Source organism: Typopeltis vanoorti, chromosome 16 (genome assembly GCF_054136105.1).
Source record: "Typopeltis vanoorti isolate ZY-2024b chromosome 16, IOZ_Tvanoo_1.0, whole genome shotgun sequence".
Taxonomy (NCBI): Eukaryota; Metazoa; Arthropoda; class Arachnida; order Uropygi; family Thelyphonidae; genus Typopeltis; species Typopeltis vanoorti.
This window is the reverse complement of record NC_143564.1, coordinates 46,802,908-46,828,117: the sequence shown is the minus strand read 5'-3', so window position 1 is coordinate 46,828,117 and position 25,210 is coordinate 46,802,908. Positions and strand designations below refer to the sequence as shown.

The following is a 25,210-nucleotide window of genomic DNA, read 5'->3' as shown; positions in this document are numbered from 1 at the left end:
TCTCAGATAGTTATCCCTTAATAATTGAATAAAGTCCATTTCCTTCCTCACATGTGTCCTCTCCTCCTTCCAATCAATGTTACCATAATCAAAATCCCCCATAATAATTACCCTCCTTCCACTCATTTCATCAATTTGTTTATGCATACTATCTCCACCATCTATTCCATCACCTGGTCTATAGCAGCACCCAACTGTATATTTTATTCTGCCAGTCTCAATCTCACACCGAATAGCCTGAAATGAGCTCCTTTCACTATCCTGCAATACAACTTCAATTCTCCTTGGCTGCAGTTCATCAGCTATCATCAATAACACTCCTCTCCCCATTTTATTCTCTCTGTCCCTCCTAAGCACACTATAACCTGCACATTCTATCCCACTAACTATACCATCTTCCGTCAGCCATGTTTCACTAATGCCAATAACCTGTGGCCAGGAAGAGCCAATCAATGCCAAAAATTCTTCCTTCTTGTTCCTAATACTCCTGGCATTAGTATACATGAAATGCAGTGATCCCTTTGTCCCACCCCTATCTTGATGCGTTATTCTAAATGTCCCATTCCCATTTTTTGTCCTTAGTGCTGGCTCAGGTACATTATATACATTTTTACACTCAACTGTCTCACTGATGTCTGCATATCCACTCCCCCCCCCCCCATCCTTGGTAGTTCTAGTTTCCCTGGTTCTGCACATCCATTTTCACTTCATTCAGCAACACTTTTTCCAGTCTCCGCACACCAAGTCCATTCAAATGCAGGCCATCCATCTTGTATAAATCCTTTCGCCCATCAAACTCATTCCACCCGTCCACGAATTCCACACCACACCGTCTGCATAACCTGGGCATAATGTCATTTGCGATTATGGCCTTCGTTCTAAATTCCTCTCTGTCATACCACGGCAACAGACTCACCATTCGAACTCTGTCACTCTTTTCTTTTGCTACCTTTAACAATACTTTCAAGTCCTCTCTCATAAAAAAGTTATCTCCTTTCAATTCATTCGTACCTGCCACAACTATCAATTCTTTCACCCTCTGTTTTTGAGCTCTAATACTCTCACTTACATCCTTAAATTTCGCACCTGGTAAGTACGATTTAGTTAAACTCCCATCTATCACTCCTCTTAATAACGAGTCACCATTCAACACTCTTTCCTTCATTTCAGACACTCGCCCACTCTTATGCTGTTTATTTACATTAGCCGAATCACTCTGGAAAGAGCTTTGCAGGTGCTCTAATTGCCTAATTGCCGCTGCGCATTTTGTATCACTGCGCGCCAACTAGCGATCTCACTTCCTGCAAATAATTCATTTCTCAATTCAAGATGAATTGACATTGAGGTTTTGTAATAGACTATTCACCTCCACTTCGTTCACCACGATTCCTGTATAAGCTGTTGGTTTTTCCATTTCTGCAATGTCACCACCAGGATGATATACTCTTGCAAAGTGCTCACTCAGTAATTCTACTATATCAACTGATTCGGTTACCTCCCTACCATCTATGGAGCAATTAGTATCTCAGCTGATGATATTCTTGGTGACATATCATGACAGCAACACTCAAAAAAACTACTGAGAACAACATCAACATTTATACAATCATCAAATGGATGATTGGATATTTTCATTTTTTTAAGAAATTTTTTTACATTGATTTTGTTGTTTTTTTCTAGCTTCTCCTATTCAAAGGTTGTTATTGGTACATTAGTATCATGGTTAGGCAGAAAGTTGAGAGGAGGGAAAATTTTTGGTAGTATTTAATCTGAAGATCTGGAGATTAAAACAAAAAGTCTAAAAAATAATAACAATATAGACAGTTTAGTCAAATTATTATAAATACTGTCATAATAGTTCTTAGTCCTGTCCCCTACCTTTGCTGCCAAAACTAAAATTATGTTGGGTAGCCTGGACTCTTTGAGGCTGTTAATTATTGCAAGAAGTATGTTCTATATGCATTGTTTGGGGTAAAAGATTCAAACATTAGATCTCTTGATTGGCATAATCTCAAATGTTACGTATGATTTACGTAGGCTGTTCAATAAGTAATAAGACTATATTTATACAGAAAACAGATTACCTTTTATCGTCATCATTTACATGGTCTTTTTCGAAGTAACTACCGTGAGATGCGATGCATTTGTCCCAACTTTGCGTCCACTTCTTAAACACATGTGAAAGTCCTTTTATTGAGAGTTCTTTCAAAACCGCCTCTACAGCTTTTACAGATGCTTTGTTGCTTTCGAAATGGCGGCCTCTTAGTGGTTTCTTGAGCTGAGGAAACAGCCAGAAATCGCACGGTGCGAGATCAGGACTGTATGGAGGGTGTGGTAGGATATATGTGTTGTTCTTCTGCAAAACGTCCACTACACAACCAGCAATATGTGGCCTTGCATTATCGTGGTGCAATAAGAAGCCATTCTTCAGCAATGGACGCTTCCTTTTGACGTGCTTGATGATAATCGCTGCTGTGTTGATCATTGTCTCTCTGATGGACGTTGAAGGTCTTCCCTTACGTTCAAGGTCTTCCACGTTTTGCCTTCCTTAAAAGTTTTATGCGAAAAACACTTGCCCTCGACATTGCTTCATTGTGGAAAGCGTCACATATCATGTTAAAAGTGTCCGATGCCGATTTTTGCAAACGCACACAAAATTTAATCACATAACGCTGTTCCAATTACACTTCCATTTCAACGACTGGTCTCGCTTCGTAGGTGCGCCCAAACATGCTTGCATTTAGTCACGTGACACTCTGGCACATCATCCCATATATGCCATTTATCAACCTCTTTTGTTAATACAGACAGCAACATTTTTTTATTCCACAGAAATTAATATTGCGATGAGTGGTTTTGCCACAGTAAAATTAGTCTTATTACTTATTGAACAGCCCACGTATATGTCATAAATTTGACAGCCATGGTAAGGTCTGAAAATTTCTGCATGTTTTTTATTATTTGACACCTCCAGGGAGTCTAAGGACTCATCGAGGGAAGGCACCTGCTCTACAACTCCATCTCCACCATTCAATCACCAACTGACCGCAACTACACCAACACCATCTACCGCCGACCACCACTGGTATTTCCACAGACAATCACAAACATCCATGCCGACGGCGGGATTCGAACCCCCAGCCTTTTGGCTGGAGAGGTGATACACTATCCACTCGGTCAACCAGACCGGCAATGTTCAACAAACTAATCTTTAACAATACTGGCAATGAGGCATAGAGCTGGAACAGTCTGTGCCATCAGAGAAGAGAGTTGCAGTGATGCGGTATACCAAATCAACTGCAGTTGGATAGGCACTTTTACATTCTTAGTATGGTCTTCATGTATCAGGACACCAGTATATTCTTAGGAAAAAAAATCCTCATGCTATACAAGAAACAGTGTTATCAATTGCAAAAGACACTCTAGGTTCCAAACCCAAAATAAACAAACAGTGGATAACCCAAGAAATCATAGAGAAAACTCTTGTAAACCAACAAAACAATGAAGAGAATAGAGAAAAATACAGAGCACTAAAAAATAAAGTTGATAACAAGCCAAAGAGGAATGGTTAGAAGAAAAAGCTAAGAAATACCAAGAAGCATGCATACCAACAAAACAACCTAAAAGTCTTCCATGATACTGTAAGAGAAATTACAAAGGAATTCTCAGCGAAAGCAGTCTGCTTCTTCTTCTGCAGCTTCTCCCACTTAAGTGGGGTCACTGTTGATGATGAGTCTCCTCCACATCCTCCTGTCTTGGGCTGTCACCACATCCAAGTTCTTCATCCTAAAGTCCTCTCCTACCAGCTCCCTCCATCTCTTCTTTGGCCACCCATGCTTCCTCCTTCCGTGCAAGGAAGGAGGAAGCGTGGGTGTATCCATCTGCATGACCATTCTAGTAACATTGATAAACAACAAGATGACTGAAACTAAGAATATTGAAGATATAAGAAAAATCTGGTCAAACCATTTTAAGACTATCTTCCATCAAGGAAACAAAACTACAATGCCAACAATAGAAGAAAATAATGACCACCCAAAAATTTTACAAGAAGAAGTTAGATAATGCAATAAAACAGATGAAAAACAATAAAGCACCAGGCATTGATACTATCCCTACTGAACTGTGGTCATATGGTGGCAGCATATCAATAGAATATTTAACAACCCTATTCATAAAATACTACAAACAGGAGCGATCCCAGATGACTGGAGAACTGGAAAGATCATCCCAATATACAAGAAAGGAGACAAAAGAGACTGCAGAAATTACAGCCCAATCAATTTACTCCCTCACACCTATAAAATATTCATAAGAATTATACAAAATAGATTAAAAAGCACCTATGAAGAAATGATAGGCATAGAACAAGCTGGTTTCCGAGGAAACTACTCAACAATAGATCAAATTTTCACATTGCACCAACTAGCAGAGTTCAGCTGGAAAGACCATAAAGAACTATATTGTTGTTTTGTGGACTTTAAACAAGCTTTCGATAGCCTCATCAGAGAAATCCTTCTTAAAATTCTACTAGAAAAAGCAATAGACAAATATATAAAATAGTTTCTGATAAAATATTACTCTAAGACAAATGCAATAATTAAAAAGGACACACTCACAACAGAACCCATAGAGATCCAAAGAGGAGTAATTCAAGGATGCCCATTATCCCCATGCCTATTCAACATATGTCTAGAAGAAGTTGTAAAGAAGGCAATAGACAATGAGCCTGGAATCGATGTCAATGGTTTAAACATAAATAATATCAAATATGTGGATGATCTCGTTCTTCTTGCAAGAACCCCAAATAAACTACAAAAGTTGATAAACAAGCTAAACGAAACCTGTAAAACATATGACATGACAGTAAATATACAAAAGACAAAAGTGATGAAAATAGGGAGGAACGGAACTATCATCTCAGCCACCCTAAACAGAGAACAAATAGAACAAGTAGACAACTTCATGTACTACCTTAGATCAAAACTAACAGAAACAATAGATGAACTCAAAACAATCAAACACAGAATAGCAATAGGATGGACCACCATGGGAAAATTACAGAAAATCTGGAAAACAAACAAGATATTTAAGCAAGCCAAAATCAAATTATATGAAGCAATAATTATATCAACAGTCATCTATGGAGCAGAAGCGTGGACAGTTAAGAAAAGAGAGGAGAAAAAACTGCTGGCATTTGAAATGAAATGCTTAAGAAAAATAAATAGAACAAGTTGGACAGCAAAGAAAACAAGCATCACAGTCAGACAAGAACTATTGTATAAGAAGACAATAATAGAAAAAATTAGAAAACAACTACTGAGATGGTTTGGCCACACTGCATGCATGGACGCAGACAGACTTCCTAACGTCCTAATCAGTACTTTTCCAACTGAAAAAGAAGACCCGGAAGACCAAGAATTACTTGGCTGAAACTAATAAAGAACATCTCGGGATGCAGAACAATAAGGAACTTTTTTGAACAGCAAGGAATAGAGAAGACTGGAAGATCCTGCTCAAGAGAAGACTCAACTCATCTTAGACGGACAAGAAGAAGAAGAATCATTTCCATGATAACGACTATTCCCATCATTAACCCAGTTACATAACATCGTCGCTCTTACACACATATTCGCATCATCCTTCCATTATAATTTAGTTTCTCTGACTCTCTGTGTTATCATATCAGCTATTAGTTTTTCAGGACTCCTAATATCAAGCACATTCAAGTGTAGGCCATCCATCTTATACAAATCCAATCTTCCCCCAGACTCACTCCACACATCCAAAAACTTGCATGTTCCTTCTACACAGCCTATGCATTGAATTATTTTCCATCATAGCCCTTCTTAATTCATATTTATCATATTCTCATCGTGATTCTCATATCAGATTCTCGTCATGACGAGAAGAATCTTTATATGGACTTTTTCAAATGAAGGCGAGTTAGCCGATCTCATACAGGGGTAGCAGGGTTTTTTCTCCTGTAAACTCGGTTTTTCATCCCACATACAAACAAATCAGCCCCTCAGAACACACACACAATTTACAGACAAAAAAATATTAGTTGTGGTGCTAGTGGTGGGCAGTAGTGGTTTTGACGTAGATGATTTTTAGTAGAGGTTCGGTGTAGTGGTGGAGATAGAGAGTTGTACAGTAGGTGTCCTCCCACGATGAGTCTTTGGACTCCTTGGAGGTGTAACGAATAATAATAATAATAATATCGAGATTAATATACTTATGATTTTCACTTTCTCATATGTCTTCATTCTTGCTTCTTCCAATCCTTTCATATCCTTTTTTTATACCTTGATACCTCACTTGATTTGTCACTGGCATGGATTATAACTAGTCCTCAAGTAGGATATTATTATTATTATCTGAGACCTCCAGGGAGTCGAGGACTCATCGAGGGAGGCTGTAAATTACTCAACCCAGCTATCATACTTTCCCTTAAATTCATTTACACTAGATGCACTCACTACCCCTAAGGGCAAATTATTCCACTCACTCACTCACTGCTCTCTGGGAGAAAAACCTAGCTCTTACCCCTTTCTTCACTGAGAAGAACCTTAACTTCCATGGATGCCCCCCCCCCCCCCCCCCGCGTTCTCTTCCCACCTTCCATATAACTAAATATTTCATCATTTGAAATGCTATAACACCCATTCAAAAGTTTATAGACCTCTATCATATCACTCCTCTTTCTCCTGTTAACCAATTCTGGATTATGCAGTAATCCTCACCTACAAAAGTGTTAAAGTTATGGTACATTAGTGCTGTGGTATTTTAAGTGGGTTTTATCATTTTATTTATTGATTTTATTTTTTACATAATCTAGAATTCTTCAACCTTCCAACCTTCTCATAATCCAGAATTGGTTAACAAGAGAATATTGCAACCTTCTCATGAGTTTTTTTAGTAAAAAATTTAAAGCTTTCACATTTATGGATTTCACCAAATCTGATGTTTAGCAAAATGACCAAAACATAATCTTAATAATCATTAAAAGAGATATGAGAAACCTTACAGGTGTGGTGGCTTTTAGTTAATTCAAATGTAATTATTTTTTATGTAACCTCACCTACAAAAGTGTTAAAGTTATGGTACATTAGTGCTGTGGTATTTTAAGTGGGTTTTATTATTTTATTTATTTTATTTTTTATATAATCCAGAATTCTTACTCTAGAGACCTAACATCTAGAGTTTTTGAGCCACTTTGGGAATTCAGCAAGTGGACTGCTGATCCTAGAGTTGGCAGTGAAGATTATTTTCTGCCTAAAATCAATAAATAATGTTTTTGTCATTTTGAACCAACTTTCTTGTATTTGTTCTTTTAAGACCCAGTGATGTTTATTAGTGACTTTGGATAGTAGTTCTCATCATTGTTGCTTTTAGTCAGGGAGGAAATTATTTCTTTGAAGTTTTGCAAAAATTATTTTTGTTAACTGTAGTTTTATGATGTGTTTTTATTGCAGTAAAAACACAGCTATGCTACAGTATTAAGATATGCATTGCAGCAAAATTACTGCAATGTATATTTTAGTATAATTGACACTTGGCTGGGATGCCATACTTTTCCTTCCTTAGGTTTTAAGCATATGCTAGTGAACTGGATTGAAAGTCATTGTCATTAGGGTCTTTAGTTACTTTTAAATAATTCAGCACAGATTAGAATTTATGTCACACATTGAGTCACACAGGAGAATTAATCCCTTCTTTTTTAATTATTTGGATTGGGGGAATGGATTGTGCTACTAGTAAAAAGAGATGTGAGTCAGTAATATTTTGATTTATGCATGAAATCAAAAATACTGATTTTAGTAGTTGACAGCATTTTTCTACTAGCTATTTATTTCATTCTTAAATAATGCACAGATATTTTTATAATATGTTTGTTTTCCTTTTTTAAGATTGAAATAATCAAATATTTTATTGTTGAAACCATTATTTCAGAATCCATCAGAAGGTTTGAAAAAAATGGAAGATATTAATTACCGTGCATTTATTAAAAGGATTATTCAGTTTTATAAACCAAGTAGCAAACAATTCTCTGAGATAGAAGCAGAGAGAGACAGAGGACACCAGATATGTATTTCAGGATGCTTTCTTTTTGACTTCTTATTAGAAGTGGATGAGGTTAGTAAATTTAAGAAATGCCAGTCATTTTTCTGCTTCCAGTTTACTATATAAAATGATTTGTAATTTATTTTCTATAATCTTTGGAATTCTTATTAATTTATGTTTTTTGACAAATATTTAACTCGTTTGAAAGTTTTTTTGTTTTTTTTTTAACTTAGTTATACTATAAATTAAACATGCCAAGAAATTATATTTTTGGTTTAATCCTTTATCCAAGTGTAAGCAAACAAAATTTACTCATGAAGTAACTTCATGACTGGGCTACTTGTATATAGAGGCTAATGACTTCGCACCAATTGCCTTAGTATCCCATTTTGATCTTTATTATGAGTAATAATAATATTTACATATTAAAAAAGTTAATTACTGTGGCATACGTGTAAATTTATAGTTCAATATGAATAATTGGAAATCAGATACAGGTAGTTCCCGCCTTTATGCGTTAATTGGTTCCTGGTGACCATTCGTAAATTGGGAATTTATAAAGTAGGAGTTTATTTGCCCCTTAGAAATAATGCTATAAGCGAGAGTTACTTTCATAAGAAGGAATATATAAAATATAAAATGAATATTAAATTATAAGAAAAGACTTTACTGGCCAAAAATTTACTTATTTTAAAAAATAATATAAGAAAAATTTTAAATCAAAAAAGATTCTTTAAAAAAAAAAAAAAAAGCTCATTTCTATATCACCAGGTGAATTGGCAGCCGTTGAGATAGTAGGAGATATATCAGGAAGCTTCAGTGCATCTTTTTTTTTTTTTTTCAAAGAAGGCCTTGAGTGTTATCTGCTTCATTGACTTTCTCTTCTTTTCATTTAAAATAGCTCAATAGCAATCAGAAGCATTATTCATTTCACAGGAAAATTTACTAAATCATTCAAAGTCTGAATCTTGTGATTCAAAGATTGCTTGAGCTTTTTCGAGAAGTTTAAATGCTTCTTCTGGGCCTTTTAAAGTGAAAAACTGAGTCAAAGCTTTATATTTTTTATCTTCTTTTTTTTTTTCTTTCTTAATTTCTTTCTTGTTCATCTAATTCAAGGAGATCATTGGGTGAGAGTTCCATAGTGTGAGATTGAAGCAGCTCATTAACATCACCTTCCAAAACTCTTTGATAGAAAAGTTTCCATTTTTATCAGTTGCTTCTATTAACATTTCAAAAGTCTCTTTGAGATAATGTGCTTTAAATGTCACTTCCTGATCCATTGGTTGTAAAAGAGAAGTTGTATTTAGAGGTAAAAAGACTATTTTTACATTGATGTATTCCGAATACTGATTATGCTAAATGTTAGTAAGACAGAGGGACTAGATGGAATTTAACCATCTTTTAAAGGAAGTGCTATGGAACTGACTGTGCCCTCAACTTGGCTTATGTTAAATTATTGTTGAAAGTCTAGCAATGGGAAGGGTGTTCCTGGAGAGAGTGATAGGAGGGTAAGATAGTACCATTTGGAAGTAAAAAGACTATTTTTACATTAGGGCAAATGTGAGCTACTGATGAGAGATGGCTAGGTGCATTGTCAATTATTGACAATGAACTTTGAAAAAGCACTTTAAATGAAATTTGTTTTTTCTCACAATAAAGTTTCACTTCAGGAACAAAGTGATGCATAAGCCAAGCCTTCTTATTTGCCTTCTATATTACTGGGAGAGTATCTTTATTAATTCCTTTTAAGCATTTTGGATTTTCTGATTGATTACGCAACCACTAGACTGCATAGATTGCATTTTTTTTACTTTTTTTTCAAATATTTTTCTTTATCCTTTAAAATGGTGCAGACTGTAGATGTGGCAAGAGAAAAATTCTGCGAAAGAGCTTTAACAGTGCTACCCGCTTGATGCCTGGTAATAATTTCGTATTTTTTTCTCTAATATAATTGCTTTTCTTTGTTTCTTTTGCTAATTTTCTGGTTTTGCACTGTTGGTTCTTTTTGACATTGTTGGAAAAATTAAAGGGTTATAGTTAAAAAAGAAAACAAAATAAAAAATTAGGTGTAATTGAAGAAAACTATGAATAACACACTCACGTCGCCAAGGCTCGTTCTAACTGATCATTACATACTGCGTAATTCCCAGTACACACATCCCTAATCACCTTCATTGCACACAATTTAAAATAAAAATTTAGATCCAAAAAATTCATAAAGTGAGAACTACCTGTACGTATGATTCATTCATCACTCATTGGTGATTTAAACAGTAGATAATGTATCGATAAATCCCACCCAAGAAAGGTATGAACCTGTTGAACATTTTGTACTTTCAATGTTCATTCAGCTGGAGTGACTTCGTTTAAATTATATGATTGTCATGATATTGCACAATGTAATTCACCTGACAAAATGTTTGTTCTGAAACAGAGAAGCCTGGCGCCAAAGTTTCCAGAATTGATTCAAATATTACTTAGTTTCTGTGACACATAAGACTGAGAATCAACCTCTCCCACCAGGTAACTTATCTCTTGCAGTTAATTCTGTCTCTCTCTAGCTCTGTCATCCCAGCTAGCTTTCTTTGAGTTAATTTATGTCTTCCTCTTTTTCCTTCTATGATCTGTCTACTTTGAAATTTTTCCTCTTTTCAATATCAGCACATGGTGAGTCACTTTTATTTGTTTCTCTTTATTTCTCATGTGATATATGTTTTTTACTTTTTATATAATTCATCATTTGATTGGGCCAATAAAAGAACTTTGTTTGGAAATTTAATTTGACTTCTTGCATCTTTGTCACTTACCATGTCTCTGATTCATATCATAATAATGCTTTCCTTTCTTCTAGTGTTACACTGTGATCAGCGTTCATTTTAGAAATTATGGACTTTACAACCGTGTTATAAATAACTCTTTTAATATCCCGATGTTTTGATCTTCATATCAAGATCATCATCTGGAGCATATACAAATATACAGGACAAGCTAAGTTACATTACATACAGTAAGCTAGAGAAACAATGAATTGATCACAAGTTATTCTACTGGCATGACCTTTAGTGAAAAAAAAAATAATAATAATTATTTATAAACTACATCAAGCTAAATTCTGTTTATGATAACATGAATAAACATTTTTTCTTACAGATAGTTTTCTTTCAGTAACAATGATGTCCTATTTTTAGCATAATTGTTATTTTTGATTTAGGATCCTGGATTTTTTAGTCCTGTTTATAGTTGCTCTTAGAGAGGAAGGTTCCGTAGGTCGAATATATGCCTTCCATATGTTTAGGATTTTTAGACCATCATTATTGTTTAGATTGGGGTGGTTGGTAATAATCTTACAGGCTTCCTTAAATTTGCGTGCATACCATGTTTTGGTGTGATGTAGACAACTAGTGCTTTTCCAGTCAATTCTGTGTAAGGTGTTCAGGGCATGATCAAAAAGGTTAGCTTCACCATAATTGTTATATTTAATGTGTCGTTTATGTTCTTTTTGTCTGATAGGAATTGTGCGTCCTGTTTCTTCTATATATGGTATGTTACAGGTGCAATAAATATGGTATACTCCAGGGTGGGCCAGTGGAGGGAGTGGGTCTTTGGATGAGTTGAGTAAGCTTTTTAATTTTGCAGAAGGTTTAAAGGTGGGTTTGTATTTTTGTAGTATTCTGTTTATTATATCTGATGTCCCTTTAATGTAAGGAACAGTTATAATTTTATTGTAGTCTGGTTTGTCTTTGTTTTTATTGAGGTCTTGTAGAGAATTTTGTTAATAGTGTTTTGGCTGTACCCATTTTTTTGAAAAATATTGCTGATAACTTTAAATTCGTCTTTCAGTGCCTGTTCACTGGAGCAGATCTTCAGAGCCCTGTTTTTTAGAGTATTAATGACACCTAGTTTTTGTGTTGGGTGGTGGTAGGAGTTATGTGTATATATTGGCCAGTATGTGTCGGTTTCCGGTAAACCGCGAAGGAAAGATTGCCAGAAGGAAGATGTGTGACCAATGTATCTAGAAACGGAAGCGTGTTCTGTTTTTCAATCTCAATTGTGAACTGTATGCGTTTGTGTTGTTTGTTTGTTTAGGTGGCTAAGGAATGTCTGGTGGCCATGGGACAGATCGCGAAAACATCGTCAACGTATCTAAGCCAGACTTTGGATTTTAAAGGAGAGGAATCTAAAGCAAGTTGCTCAAAATGTTCCATATAAAAGTTAGCAATGGGGGGGGGGGGGTAATGACAAGCCCATCGCTGTGCCTCCTTTTTGTAGGTAGAAAGTGTTTTGCCATACAAAATAACCAGAATGCAATACATGTGCAAAGAGCACTGTGATATCTGGAGGGAATTTGTTCTGTAAAAGAAGGATTGTGTCATTGATTGGGACATTCGTAAAGGGGCAGAGACACACAACACCAAAACATCATCAAAGACATTGCATTAGATAAAGATGATTTATTAGTCAGTTTTGACGTCTCTCTTTACGAATGTCTCAATCAATGACACAATCCTTCTTTTACAGAACAAATTCCCTCCAGATATCACGCCACTCTTTGCACGTGTATTGCGTTTTGGTTATTTTGTATGGCAAAATGCTTTCTACCTACAAAAAGGAAGAAGCGGATCAGAGTTGCTAGTTTTACATGCGGTTTGAAAGTGGAGCGAATTCCATTTTTCTTCAGTACTTTGGCTATCTTTTCCAACTTTCAAACCGCATGTAAAACTATCAACTCTGATCTGCTAGCCTAAGGATAAACTTCACCCTGAAGTTTATCCTTAGTATGAAGTTCCCTGTGACTGTGACTTGGCCTACTATGGACAAACAAGATCAGTTAACATCTGCCTGGAAGAACATAAAAAATACATTTGCTACTATTACTATCGCAAGTCAGGACTGGCAGACCACGCTTTGGATACTCTTTCACACAGGATTGGATGGAAGAAAATAAATGTGCTATTTAGGAGTTGTTACAGATCTGAAAGATTAATTTTTGAGTTAGCAATGGCTTTGAAGAATCTCCTTACCTGAACAAGTATGGTTGCATTAATTTGCCAAAAATTTGGGAGACTATCATCGTAAGAGCAACTCACACATAACTGTAATGATTTTTTTTTTCCAACATTAGAGGGCGCCATAAATAGGACTTTAGATCTTTAGATTACACTGCAATTTTATTGTTTTACTTACTCACTGTCGCATGTACAAGTGTGTTGTGCTCTGATGATGCTGATTTGAAATTCAGCGAAATATAAGCAGTTAATGAAACATCTTTTGATTAAATTGTTTGGTGTTGTTAATACCGTTAAACACTTAAGTCATGAATAACCATCAACACCTAAGCTATCTGTTAGAATTGTTTCGGATATTTCTGCCTTTGCCTTCCATGCTGTCTCTTACTCATCATCATCATCAGCTTTCCTTCCAAAATCATTTTCATGAAATTGCTGTCTCAGAAGATATCCATTTTTCTCTTTTGTTATGTTCGTTTAATTTTCAGTACTCTTTGCCAACACTACAACTCAAATGTAAAAGAATTGTTGCCAAGTCCAAGTCAGACTTTGAAAGGGTCAAATGCTGCAAACTGGCCTCCTGCCCAAATGGAAGTCACTCCTGGTCCCTTGCCAAGGCCATTGGGTGCAACTTCTGCCCACCCAAGTTTCCACCACTCTCACATCCAGATGGTACTGTAGTTACCTCAACTAAAGACAAGGCCAACTACTGGCATCACTCTTCTCTTCAAATTCCTTCATTGATTGACTTGGGCAAAGTTCCCTCCACACTACCAAGAATGGCTCCCTTCATGTTTCCCCATAGTCTCCTGACAAAAGAAATCCAAAGAATCCTCAATAACCTGAACACAAAGAGGGAATCTGGTCATGATGGTATCCCACCTATTTTGTTAAAAAATTGTGCCCTAGAACTAACATCTATCCTGTAATGGATATCATGTATCCTGTAATTCAGTCTATCCTATTCAACTAGCATCTACCCTACAACATGGAAGCAGGTCCACATCCAGCCCATCCCAAAGAAAGGTGATAAAAGTCAACGAACGAAGTATCTTCCAATTGCTTTCACTTCTGTTCTCTCTAAAATTATGGAGAAGGTCATCAACAAGCAACTCTTGAACCACCTAGAGTTATACCAACTAATCAGTGACCAGCAGTATGGATTCTGCCACTCATGATCTACAGATGATCTTGCTTTCACCACCCACCTCTGGACTCAAGCCATGGAAGAATTTGGAGAAACTCATGATGTGGTTGCCCTCAACATTTCAAAGGCATTTGATCAGGTTTGGCACAGGGCCCTATGTAACAAACTGCTATTGTATGGTCTGCCTTCACTCTGCAACTGAATCGCCAGCTTTCTCACTAGTCACTCACTACGTCATGGCGGATCATTTACTCCCCTTAGATTTCCCCATCAACCCAGAGTTCTATTCTTTCACACACTCTCTTCCTCTTGTATATAAATGACCTGCCCTCTCAGACTTCCAATCCTATCCATAGCTTTGCCAGTTGCAGCACACTCCATTCCTCCTTTTCATTCAACAAAAAACTTGTAGTGCTCAAGTATTAGAATCCTCAAGAACTACCGTGACCAGTGACCTGAACTCAAATCTCCTAGCTATATCCCAGTAGGGCAAGGACAACTATGTAAACTTTAATGCTACCAAAACTCAGTCCTGTCTGATCTGTCGCAAGAAAGAGCTCATATCCATCCCTCCCTCCTTACCTTCAGTAATAATACTAAGATATCCAAACATGATTAGATTTCTTTATTCAGACTGATCTGCATCTCCATTCTTTCCTGGTATAACCACATTTCAACTATAGCTTCTGCAACTGCAAAAAAAACTTGGTGTACTTTTTCGCACAAGACACTACTTCACAGCTGCTAACTCTCTACAAAGCCCAAATCTGCTCAGCGATGGAATATTGCTCCCACATTTGGGTTTAGAGCATTAACATCCTCTCTAAGATTGCTCAATTCTATCCAGAAGAGGGCACTCCACTAATTAATGATCTTTCTCTCACATACCCACTTCAATACCTCTCTGATAGACGTTCAGTTTCTGCCACATGCCTCTTCTACAGGTACTTGCACAGTGATCTGTAGAATTGGCCACTATTATTCCTCCACTCTCCTCCAAAATCATTAAAACAAGAACCACTTCTAACCAGCACTCTTTTACAGTCCATCTTGAAATTCACCAAACCAACTTCATTGCTTCCTCCTCCTTCCCCTTCTACTTCTCTCCTTTGGAACAGCCCCCCCCCTCCCCCACACACACACTCTGTCCGAACATTATAACCCTCAGCTATTCAAGCAAAATGTGAACAGATTCTTCTTGCCCACACACAGCACTAATGCGCTATAGGTTTTGTGGCTTTTCCTGTGTGGATCAGATATTTTTTTTTAAAAAAAAAAGCCTCCATTCTTCTTATCTTTTGCTTTGACAAAGTCCATGTTTCATACATGTAAAAGCAATACTTCAAACACACTTTTATGAATATTTTTCATAGCTTCAAATTTATGTTTGAGGAGAATAAATATTTCATCTTTGTTGAAGCTTCATTTGCCATTGAAAGTCTGCAATCTTATGTCTCACTTCTACCCTTCTCTGTTATCACAATCCTTGTATATTTAAAACTTGAAAGTTGATTTATTTTCTCTTTTCTTAGAGATCTTAGTAGCGACTGGTGGGTTTCTTCTCATCATCATGACTTTGGTTTTTATTAGCATTTATAGTAATATTTTTGAAAAATTGTCTCCAAAACATTTTGCAATTTTTTCTGAATCAGTGATGCAGCGAGTCAAAGCCATTGTAAAATATGGCCATTTATAACTATTCTTCATCTTCTTGTCTTCTGTCCTCAAGATGGGTTGTCCCTGTGGATAAGAACCTTCCATCTGTCCAAAGCAAGCTCTTTCATATGCCAATAGCTTTGAAAGTCGAATGCAGCCTAAGCATTTTATGCCATGTTAATCTTGGTCCTCCCCTGGTCTTGTACCCTCAAATGCTAGGTGAGGATGACTGTCCGCTTCCATTCGAACAGTGTGACCAAGTCAACGGATTTGATGCATTTAGACACTATTTCCTCTTTATTTCATTTATAGCTTCATCACTGTACACATCCATTTATACATACTGAAGCTGTTTGTTCTGAGGGCAAATCATATATAATTACCTGGCTTTCTGGTCAATGTTAGCTGTTTCCATACTTCTAAGTAATTTTTCCAGTCTCCTTCTTTAAATGCAAAAAAGCAATGTTTATGTGCTTTCCTTCATCCATTTTTTTAAATGATTTGTCTTAAGCCAAGGATTGCTTTCCTTGCCCAGATTTTTTTCTTAAATCCAAACTGGTCTTCACTTAGGTTCTTCTCCTCTATATATTATTTCATTTTATGTTATTAAAGCATATGGCAAGAGGTTTATTGTGTGATAATGTTTATAATCTACAGCATTAGCTTTTATTTTGTTTATTTATTTATTATCTTATTATTATTATTATTTATCATGGTTATTTAATAAGGTCAGACAACTGATATTATCATTATCAGCTTTGTTTATTAGTTTTGCTTTGATATCATCTTGACCTGGTGATTTTCCTTTTTTTTTGGAGAGGAGAGCTTTCAGAGTCTTAGAATATCATATCATTCATATTCACTTAAATTCTTTTCTTAGAATGAAAATGAGGTTTTGTTGCATAACTTGGATGAGAATTTGGTAATATAGACAGACAGGATATCAGAATGTATGGTAAAGGAATGTTCATCCAGATTGGCTTGGCTCCTGGCATGTTTATATACTTGAGTCTTAGCTCAGGAAATATCACAGGAATGGAAAGAATGTATGATAGTTTCTTTAATCAAGGGTGTACAAAACCAATGAGTCTAACCACCGACCTATGAATATCTCTGGAGTGGTAGTTAAGTGATTTTAGAGAAGTTGTTAAGAACTCTCATGCAGCAATGAATTGAGAGACAACTGCACTTTGCATGGAACAATATGGGTTTACTAAAGGGAGGTCATGTTTTAGCAATTTGCTCATATTTTATAATGTTAGGATATAGGGAATGGATACACTATGATACTGTTGGCTATGCTAAGGAATTTGATAAGATACCACATGGTAGGCTGTTGCATAAACTGGAGGATATGGGATTTGGATATAAACTATTGACTTAGATAAGTGGTTAGCCAAGTGACAGATATCAGAAGGTGGTATATAGATTTGTGAATCAATGAGATTTAAGCTGACCGTTTTACTTAGACCATTTGTGTTCAGTCTATAGGTTAATGATATTGAGAAGGACCTGACAGGAGAAGTTCATTTGTTTGCTGCTAATGATGCAAACATAGGCAGGATAATCAGGGATGCTACTGATATACATCACTTAGAATGATTTGAATAAGCTGGAATAGCAGGCAAATGATAATGACTTTCATTTCAACATTAGTAAAGTTTTGTATTTTGTTAAGAGATTTCAATGTATATTATTTATATTGGTGGAACTGTGCTATAAGAAACTGAGGCTAGAGATCTTGGAGTTATGGTGGATAAAAAGGACAAATGTCACATTACAAAAATTGCAAATACAACTCAGAAGATAATTGCAATACTGAAACGAGCATGGATATGTAAGAATAAAAAATTTATTTTGTCTCTTTACAAGGCCTTGATTCTATGATATTTGTATGCTGGGTTCTGAAGGGATAAAGAAGCTTTAGAAATTGTGCAAAGAAGAGTAACAAAGATATCTGAATTATGGAATATAGATTATGAGAACAGATCGAGAGTATATGAACTACAGATGTTGGCAAAAAGGATGTTTATATGTTATAAGTTGATGAAATGTTTCATTATATGGGAGATGGAAGTGGGTGCATCTATAAAGTTAAATTTGTGTCTGGTTAAGTAAGGAGTAAGAAAGGAGCAGTTGAGCAAGTGGTACAGTTTGCCTTTTACGTTGAGCCCATACATGAGAGGTTGGTTGATCAACCTACAGTACATTAGTTCCATGTATAGGTGTTCGCATGGTTAGCCTAGTGGCTATGCGCTTCACAGTCATATGCCTAGGGAAGGAGTGTCCTAGGTTCGATTCCCGTCGACGACGTGAGCTTAAGGATCTTCCTCAGTCCTAGCCAAGTTAGCTGGTCTTGGGCGTGGACAGCAGGGTTTTTTCCACCAGTTTATCTGGGTTTTTCATCCCGCAAGCAGGCAAACCGGTCCAGTGAACACACACGGATTACAGTCAGCAATACTGACCCAGCCATAGGTTTGATTCGTCAGCTATGCCGGTTCCAGAGCCCGGATAAAAATTTGGGGGGACTGAGATGGTGCCATACCTCCCTGTAAAGGGGAATTACGGTTGTGTATCATCATATGATTATTATTATTATTACCATGTATAGGTGGTGGGTTGGGAAAGAAGGTACTTGATTACTATAGGTTGACCAACCTCTCATGTATGGGCTCAACATAAAAGGGAAACTGATTTAAAGGTCTGTATATGGTATTCCTTGGGAAATGCATGGGGTTAGACTGTTCCATAGTACAGCAGTTGCAGGAATGAAGGAGGAGGAGAAGAAACTTGTTCTGTGGGCTTCAAGTTGCACTGTGAGGGGATGTTGAGTAACAGCTGCATGTGTTCCAACAAGCTTAGTACTAAGTGAGGTAATTATTGATGCTATTTCAGATAAACATTTTCCATGGAAATATTTGTAGAATACACATAGTGCAAAGACCAATCATCTGTGCGAAAGTGGGAGGAGTGAGTTGGTAAGAGATGGGTCATTAATAAGTCTGATTGCTCTCCTCTATATTGAGTCAAGCATTTTGAGGGAACTTTTGGGGGCCCCACCCATACGTGAGAGCAATATTCAATGGTTGGGCAGATTTGTGATTTGTATAATTAACAGCTGTTCAGGAGTGAAGTAACGTCTTGAACGAAAGAGAAATTCTAATTTTTTTAGAAGCTCAGGATGCAATGGTTGTGATGTGTTTATGCCAGGAGAGGCTTGATGTTAGGGTACTTCTGAGAAGAGAAACATCAACTTGTCTGGAAATTTGGGTGTTGTCAAAAATAATACTGGGAGAAAATGGTTCTTTTTTATGGGAAATAAACAGTACTGGGTTTTATTAGCATTGATTGACTAGGTTATCTGAACTCATTGGAGAATGGCTTGGAGATCAGAATTGAGGACAGTGGTGGTTGAAGTGAGTTGTGTGGAGTTAGGTTTATCAAAAGAAAGGAAGGAGTGCAATGTGCTGTCATCTGCAAAACTGTGTATTGGGTTGAAGGTCAACTGAAGTAGGTCATTGATATATATAGATAATAGGAAAAGGGTTGGTGAGAGGATAGAACCTTGTGGTACCCTAGCATTAGTTGAATGGTGAGAGGATAAGGAACCATCCACCACCACACATAGTGTGCATCCAGACAGAAAGCTGACAATCCAGCTACAGAGATCTTGAGATAGACCAAACGATGATGGCTTGCTTAGTTAGCCCTTGTGCCAGACCCGGTCAAATGCCTTGGAGATATCAAGTGCAACTGCTTGAATTTGCCAAACTTCTCCATGGCATTTGTCCAGAGATGGGTGACATGCCAGCGTTGATCGGCAGTGATAGAATCCATACTGGTGGTTGTTTATTAGACGGGTACCTTCGAGGTAGTGTAGGAGTTGGGAATTGATGATTTTTTCCATTACTTTAGACAGGACTGAGGTGAGCGAGATGGGACAGTAGTTGGATGACAATGACTTGTTCCCTTCTTGGGAATGGATTGAATATAGGCCAATTTCCAGGATGTGGGATAGATATCAGTGGAGTAAGACAGTATATATAGGCTGAAAGTGTAAGCAAAGTGAGGAGTTGAATTATGTGTCAGGTTGTGAGACAGCTATGGTTGAAGAAAGCCAGAATGTGAGTGAAAATAGTGGCTTGATAGGGAATTGCAATGTACAAGATGGCAATGAGAGCAGTGATCTAAGAAAGAGTGAGAGCAACTATACAGAGAGAGAAAATGGTTTGAATGATAAAAAAAATGAGGAACTATTTGTAGGAAGTTAGATTGCTAGGTTGCGCGCAGTGATAGATGGGAGCGTAACTAAATCGAACTTACCAGGTGCGAAATTTAAGGATGTAAGTGAGAGTATTAGAGTGCAAAAACAAAGAGTGAAAGAATTAATAATTGTGGTGGGTATGAATGAATTGAAAAGTGATAAATTTTTATGAGAGAGGACTTGAAAGTATTGTTAAAGGTAGCGAAAGAAAAGAGTGACAGAGTTAGAATGGTGAGTCTGTTGCCACAGTATGACAGAGAGGAGTTTAGAAGGTGGGCATTAATCGCAAATGACATTATGTGCAGGTTATGCAGACGGTGTGGTGTGGAATTCATGGACGTGCGGAATGAGTTTGATGGGCGAAAGGACTTATACAAGATGGATGGCCTGCATTTGAATGGACTTGGTGTGCGGAGACTGGAAAAAGTGTTGCTGAATGAAGTGAAAACGGATGTGCAGAACGAGGGAAACTAGAACTACCAAGGATGGGGGGGGGGTGGATATGCAGACATCAGTGAGACAGTTGAGTGTAAAAATGTATATAATGTACCTGAGCCAGCACTAAGGACAAAAAATGGGAATGGGACATTTAGAATAACGCATCAAGATAGGGGTGGGACAAAGGGATCACTGCATTTCATGTATACTAATGCCAGGAGTATTAGGAACAAGAAGGAAGAATTTTTGGCCTTGATTGGCTCTTCCTGGCCACAGGTTATTGGCATTAGTGAAACATGGCTGATGAAAGATGATATAGTTAGTGGGATAGAATGTGTAGGTTATAGTGTGTTTAGGAGGGACAGAGAGAATAAAATGGGAGGAGGGGTGATATTGATGATAGCTGATGAACTGCAGCCAAGAAGAATTGAAGTTGTATTGCAGGATAGTGAAAGGAGCTCATTTCAGGCTATTTGGTGTGAGATTGAGACTGGCAGAATAAAATATACAGTTGGGTGCTGCTATAGACCAGGTGATGGAATAGATGGTGGAGATAGTATGCATAAACAAATTGATGAAATGAGTGGAAGGAGGGTAATTATTATGGGGGATTTTAATTATGGTAACATTGATTGGAAGGAGGAGAGGACACATGTGAGGAAAGAAATGGATTTTATTCAATTATTAAGGGATAACTATCTGAGACAGCATGTAATTGAAAATACTAGGGGTGAGAGAGTGCTTGTCCTGGTAATAGCATCTCACAATTTGACTGTAATGAATATGACCATGTTGCCACCTATTTGTGAGAGTGATCATAAGGTCTTGACCTGGGAGTTGGCTAAAGGTGTGGAATTTTTGATTAAGACAGGGTATATGTGGAATTACCGTGCTGGCAAGTATGACAAGCTTAGGAGATTGCTTGGATCAGTGCCATGGCATATACAACTGCAAGGGCTGGACGTCGATAGAACATGGGAAGTGGTCAAGGAGAATTTACAGGAGGTTATGGCTGATTGTATATCTAGGGTCCGAATAGTAAAACAAGTAGGGGTTAAATGGATGAATAACACCATTAAGCTTGAGCTGCAAAAAAAGAAACAACTATGGAGGGAATTTAAAGAAAGGGGTGACCTGCAGGCACACGAATGGTATAAAGTGCAGGCCAGAAGGGTAATGAGTGTGGTAAAAACAGCAAAAGCCGATTATGAAAGGAAACTAGCTATGCAAGCAAAAGAGAATCCCAAACAGTTCTTTCAATATGCTGCAAGCAAGAAAAAACTGTACATGCAAAATGATTTTAAGGAATGACGATGGTAAGGAGGTCACTGAACCAGTCAATATAGTGGAGTTACTGAGCGCGCACTTTGCAAAAGTATATCATCCAGGTGGTGACATTGAAAAAATGAAGGAGCCATTAGTTTATACGGGAATTGTGATGAATGAAGTGGAGGTGAATAGTCTATTACAGAACCTTAATGTGAATACATCTGTGGGATTGGATGGTATACCAGCACGGGTCTTGCGTGAAGCGGCTAAGTAATTATCAGTGCCCTTGACCATGTTGTTTAATCTGAGTCTCGGGTCTGGTTTAGTCCCGAAGGCATGGAAAGAGGGGAAAATAGTTTCTCTGCATAAAAGAGGATCCAAGACTATGGTTGCAAATTACCGACCGATCAGCATATCAGGAGTTGTTGTCAAGGTCTTGGAGAAAGTAGTCAAGAAAAATACAGGAATGGATTGAAGAAAATGAGATGCTGTACAGAGGACAGCATGGCTTTGTAAAGGGTAGATCATGCCTGAGTAACTTGCTCAAGTTTTATAACAAGGTGATGGCTGAACTGGATAAGGGAAATGGGTATACAGTGATACTGCTGGACCTGGCAAACTCGTTTGACAGGATACCACATGGAATTCTAATCCGTAAACTACAACATATGGCAATGGATATAGGGTTGGTGAGATGGATAGATTGGTGGTTGATGGAGAGATATCAAAGATTGGTTTATTCAGGAGTGGAGTCCAAAAGACAGCCTGTGACTAGTGGGGTGCTGCAGGGTTCTGTTCTTGGACCACTGCTGTTTAATCTGTTTATTAACGATATAGGGAAGGATCTAAGTGGAACAGTTCATTTGTTCGCTGATGATACAAAGTTGGGGAGGGCGATAGTGAATGCAGAAGATATCAAAGTCTTGCAGGATGACTTAGATAGATTGGAGTTCTGGGCTAAGGAGAATGGATGTCAATTTAATGTGACAAAATGTAAGGTTATGCATTTTGGGGTGAAAAGATTAGCAGCAGTATACCACATGGGTGGAACTGTACTCCAAGAGATTGATGAGGTCAGGGACTTGGGAGTGTTGGTGGATAGGGAGATGAAGTTTAGGGGGCACATTGCAAAAGTAGCTAAATCAGCTCATCAACTCACTTAGTTGTTGAAAAATACCTTGATGAGCAGAGACAAGCAAGTTATTGTTCCTCTGTATCGAGCCTTGATAAGACCCCATCTTGACTACTGTATCCAGATCTGGGCACCAAGGTTTCTTCTTGATGGAGAGGAGGTGGAGATGATCCAGAGGCGAGTGACCAAGATGATAGCAGGTCTATGGAATGAACCATATGAGAACAGGTTGAAGATTTGTGGGTTGCTGAAACTGGTTGATAGGTGGAAAAGGGGAGATATGATTGAGAAATTCAAATTGCTAAAAGGATTCTATAAGATTAATTCAGAGGATATTTTTGAGATCAGGACTGATGGTGGGAGAACTAGGGGACACCTATGGAAGCTGGGCAAGAGTGTGGTTAGCACGGGTGTTAGAGCTGGGTTCTTTACTTTTAGAGTGGTAAATGAGTGGAATAAGCTGCCAGAGTCTGTTGTGGGTGCTATGACAGTGAGCGAGTTCAAGGCATGGTATGATAGATACTGTGAGAATGTCATATAGTTGTGTGGACATGATGTTAAGGGCCTCCCTCGATGAGTCTAAGGACTCCCTGGAGTAGCCCGAAAATAATAATAATAATAATACAAAGGATAGGAGTCAGTTCTGGTGCACAAACCTTTTAGACAATTGGAGAAATGCCATCAGGGCCAGGAGACTTTTTTGTGTCTAATTTGGACAAGATTATACTGATCTCTTTCTGGCAAAAGGATATAATGGGCATCTGGAATGGTTGGGGGACATTTTCCCTTGTCAATTACACATGCATTGGAAGCAATGTGTGATGCCAGGAGATTGGCCTTTTCTGCAGGTGATGATGCAATTGAGCCAGCTGAGTGTGATGGGGTGGAAATCATGTTGGGCAGAAGTTATGACAGATTACTTTGGTGAGAGACCAAAAGGCTCAGCTGCCGTTTGGACAGGCTGCTAATTTCCTGCTTTTTGCTCTTTTGAACTATGTTTTGGAAGCATTGATTGTTTTTTTTTTTTTTTTTTTTTGCATTTATTTTGAGCTTGGTAAGCCCTAAAGGAGGATGGAGTTCTTGATTTGAGCCAGTTTTGGTATATTTGATTTTTCATTTGAACAGCCTTGCCACATCTTTTGGTAATCCAAGGTTTAGTTATTGAATGGTATCTCAGAGTACTGTGTTGAATATATTTTTCTATGCCAGTGAGGATTACTTTGCTTATAAGTTCGGTGCATGTGTTTGGGCTGGAAGATCAGAAGCAATAGTCCAACCATTGGAATGAGGCATAGAAGTTGCTGAGGCTGTCCCACTTGGTACTGTTATAATGCCCGACTACTCTTGTATGGGAGTGGCTGTGTAAGTTTTGTTGCATGGGGGAAGAGATGAGCACTAGGTTGTTGTCAGAATTGCCTAGGGTGCCTCTACATTCACTGTGTATTTGGAAGGGTCATTGGTCAGGAAGAGATTTAGCTTTGGAGAGTGGTTTGGGTTATCAGCTATTCTGGTTGGCATCTGAACAAGTTGTGTAAGGTCATTAATGATGGCAAATGTTTCAGCATCTCTGCCTGCAAGATCTGTACATCTGGAGGAGGAAAGCCAGTTGGTGTTGTGGACATTAAAGTCTCCTAGGAAGATGATTTCATTGTTGGGAAAGTGGGACTGGAGAAAGTCAATTTTTCAGCAGAGGAAGTTAAAGAGCTCAGAGTGGTTGGTTGCATTAGGGGAGCGATGTACAATAAAGGTTTCTCCATGCTAGTGAATGCTGCCTGCCTACAGGCAGAGATATACTAATACATAATATTTCTTCTCCTGTTTAAAGAACTCTGTTGTGCAACTCTTATGATGCATTTCTAATCAACATTAAAAATTTCTCATCTTATGATTTGGAGAACTGTAGGATCACTGATACAGATATGCAAAACATTGTAAAAGTCCATAGATAAATCTAGATCAGCGTTTCCCATACTTTCAGTACCCACTTTACCCCTTTTAAAATTTTAATAACCATTCAAGTATCCCTCCTCAGGCAAAGGCAATTTGCAAAAAGTCATAATAATATTTCACTAAAACATGAATAATTATAGTTATATTTTAACCTTTGCATTATAAATTATAAACATGAAGCAGCTTTTTAATTGTTGAAAGTTTAATGCAAGAAATGCAATTTAACAGAGAGTTTTAACAGTGTTGTTCCAACGATTTGAATTTTAACTTGGCATGAAAAT

At 37.5% G+C, this 25,210-nt stretch overlaps 1 protein-coding gene across 2 annotated transcripts in view; it reads left to right on the top strand.

Annotated features, from left to right (window-relative positions):
• The window catches only part of rictor (rapamycin-insensitive companion of Tor), a 955,009-nt gene that overhangs the window by 468,231 nt on the left and 461,568 nt on the right, over positions 1-25,210 (top strand). For both annotated transcript variants that reach the window (XM_090406113.1, XM_090406114.1), the window contains exon 16: positions 7,957-8,139. In XM_090406113.1, coding sequence (XP_090262239.1) covers positions 7,957-8,139 — 183 coding nt within the window. The remainder of the gene's footprint in view (positions 1-7,956; positions 8,140-25,210) is intronic.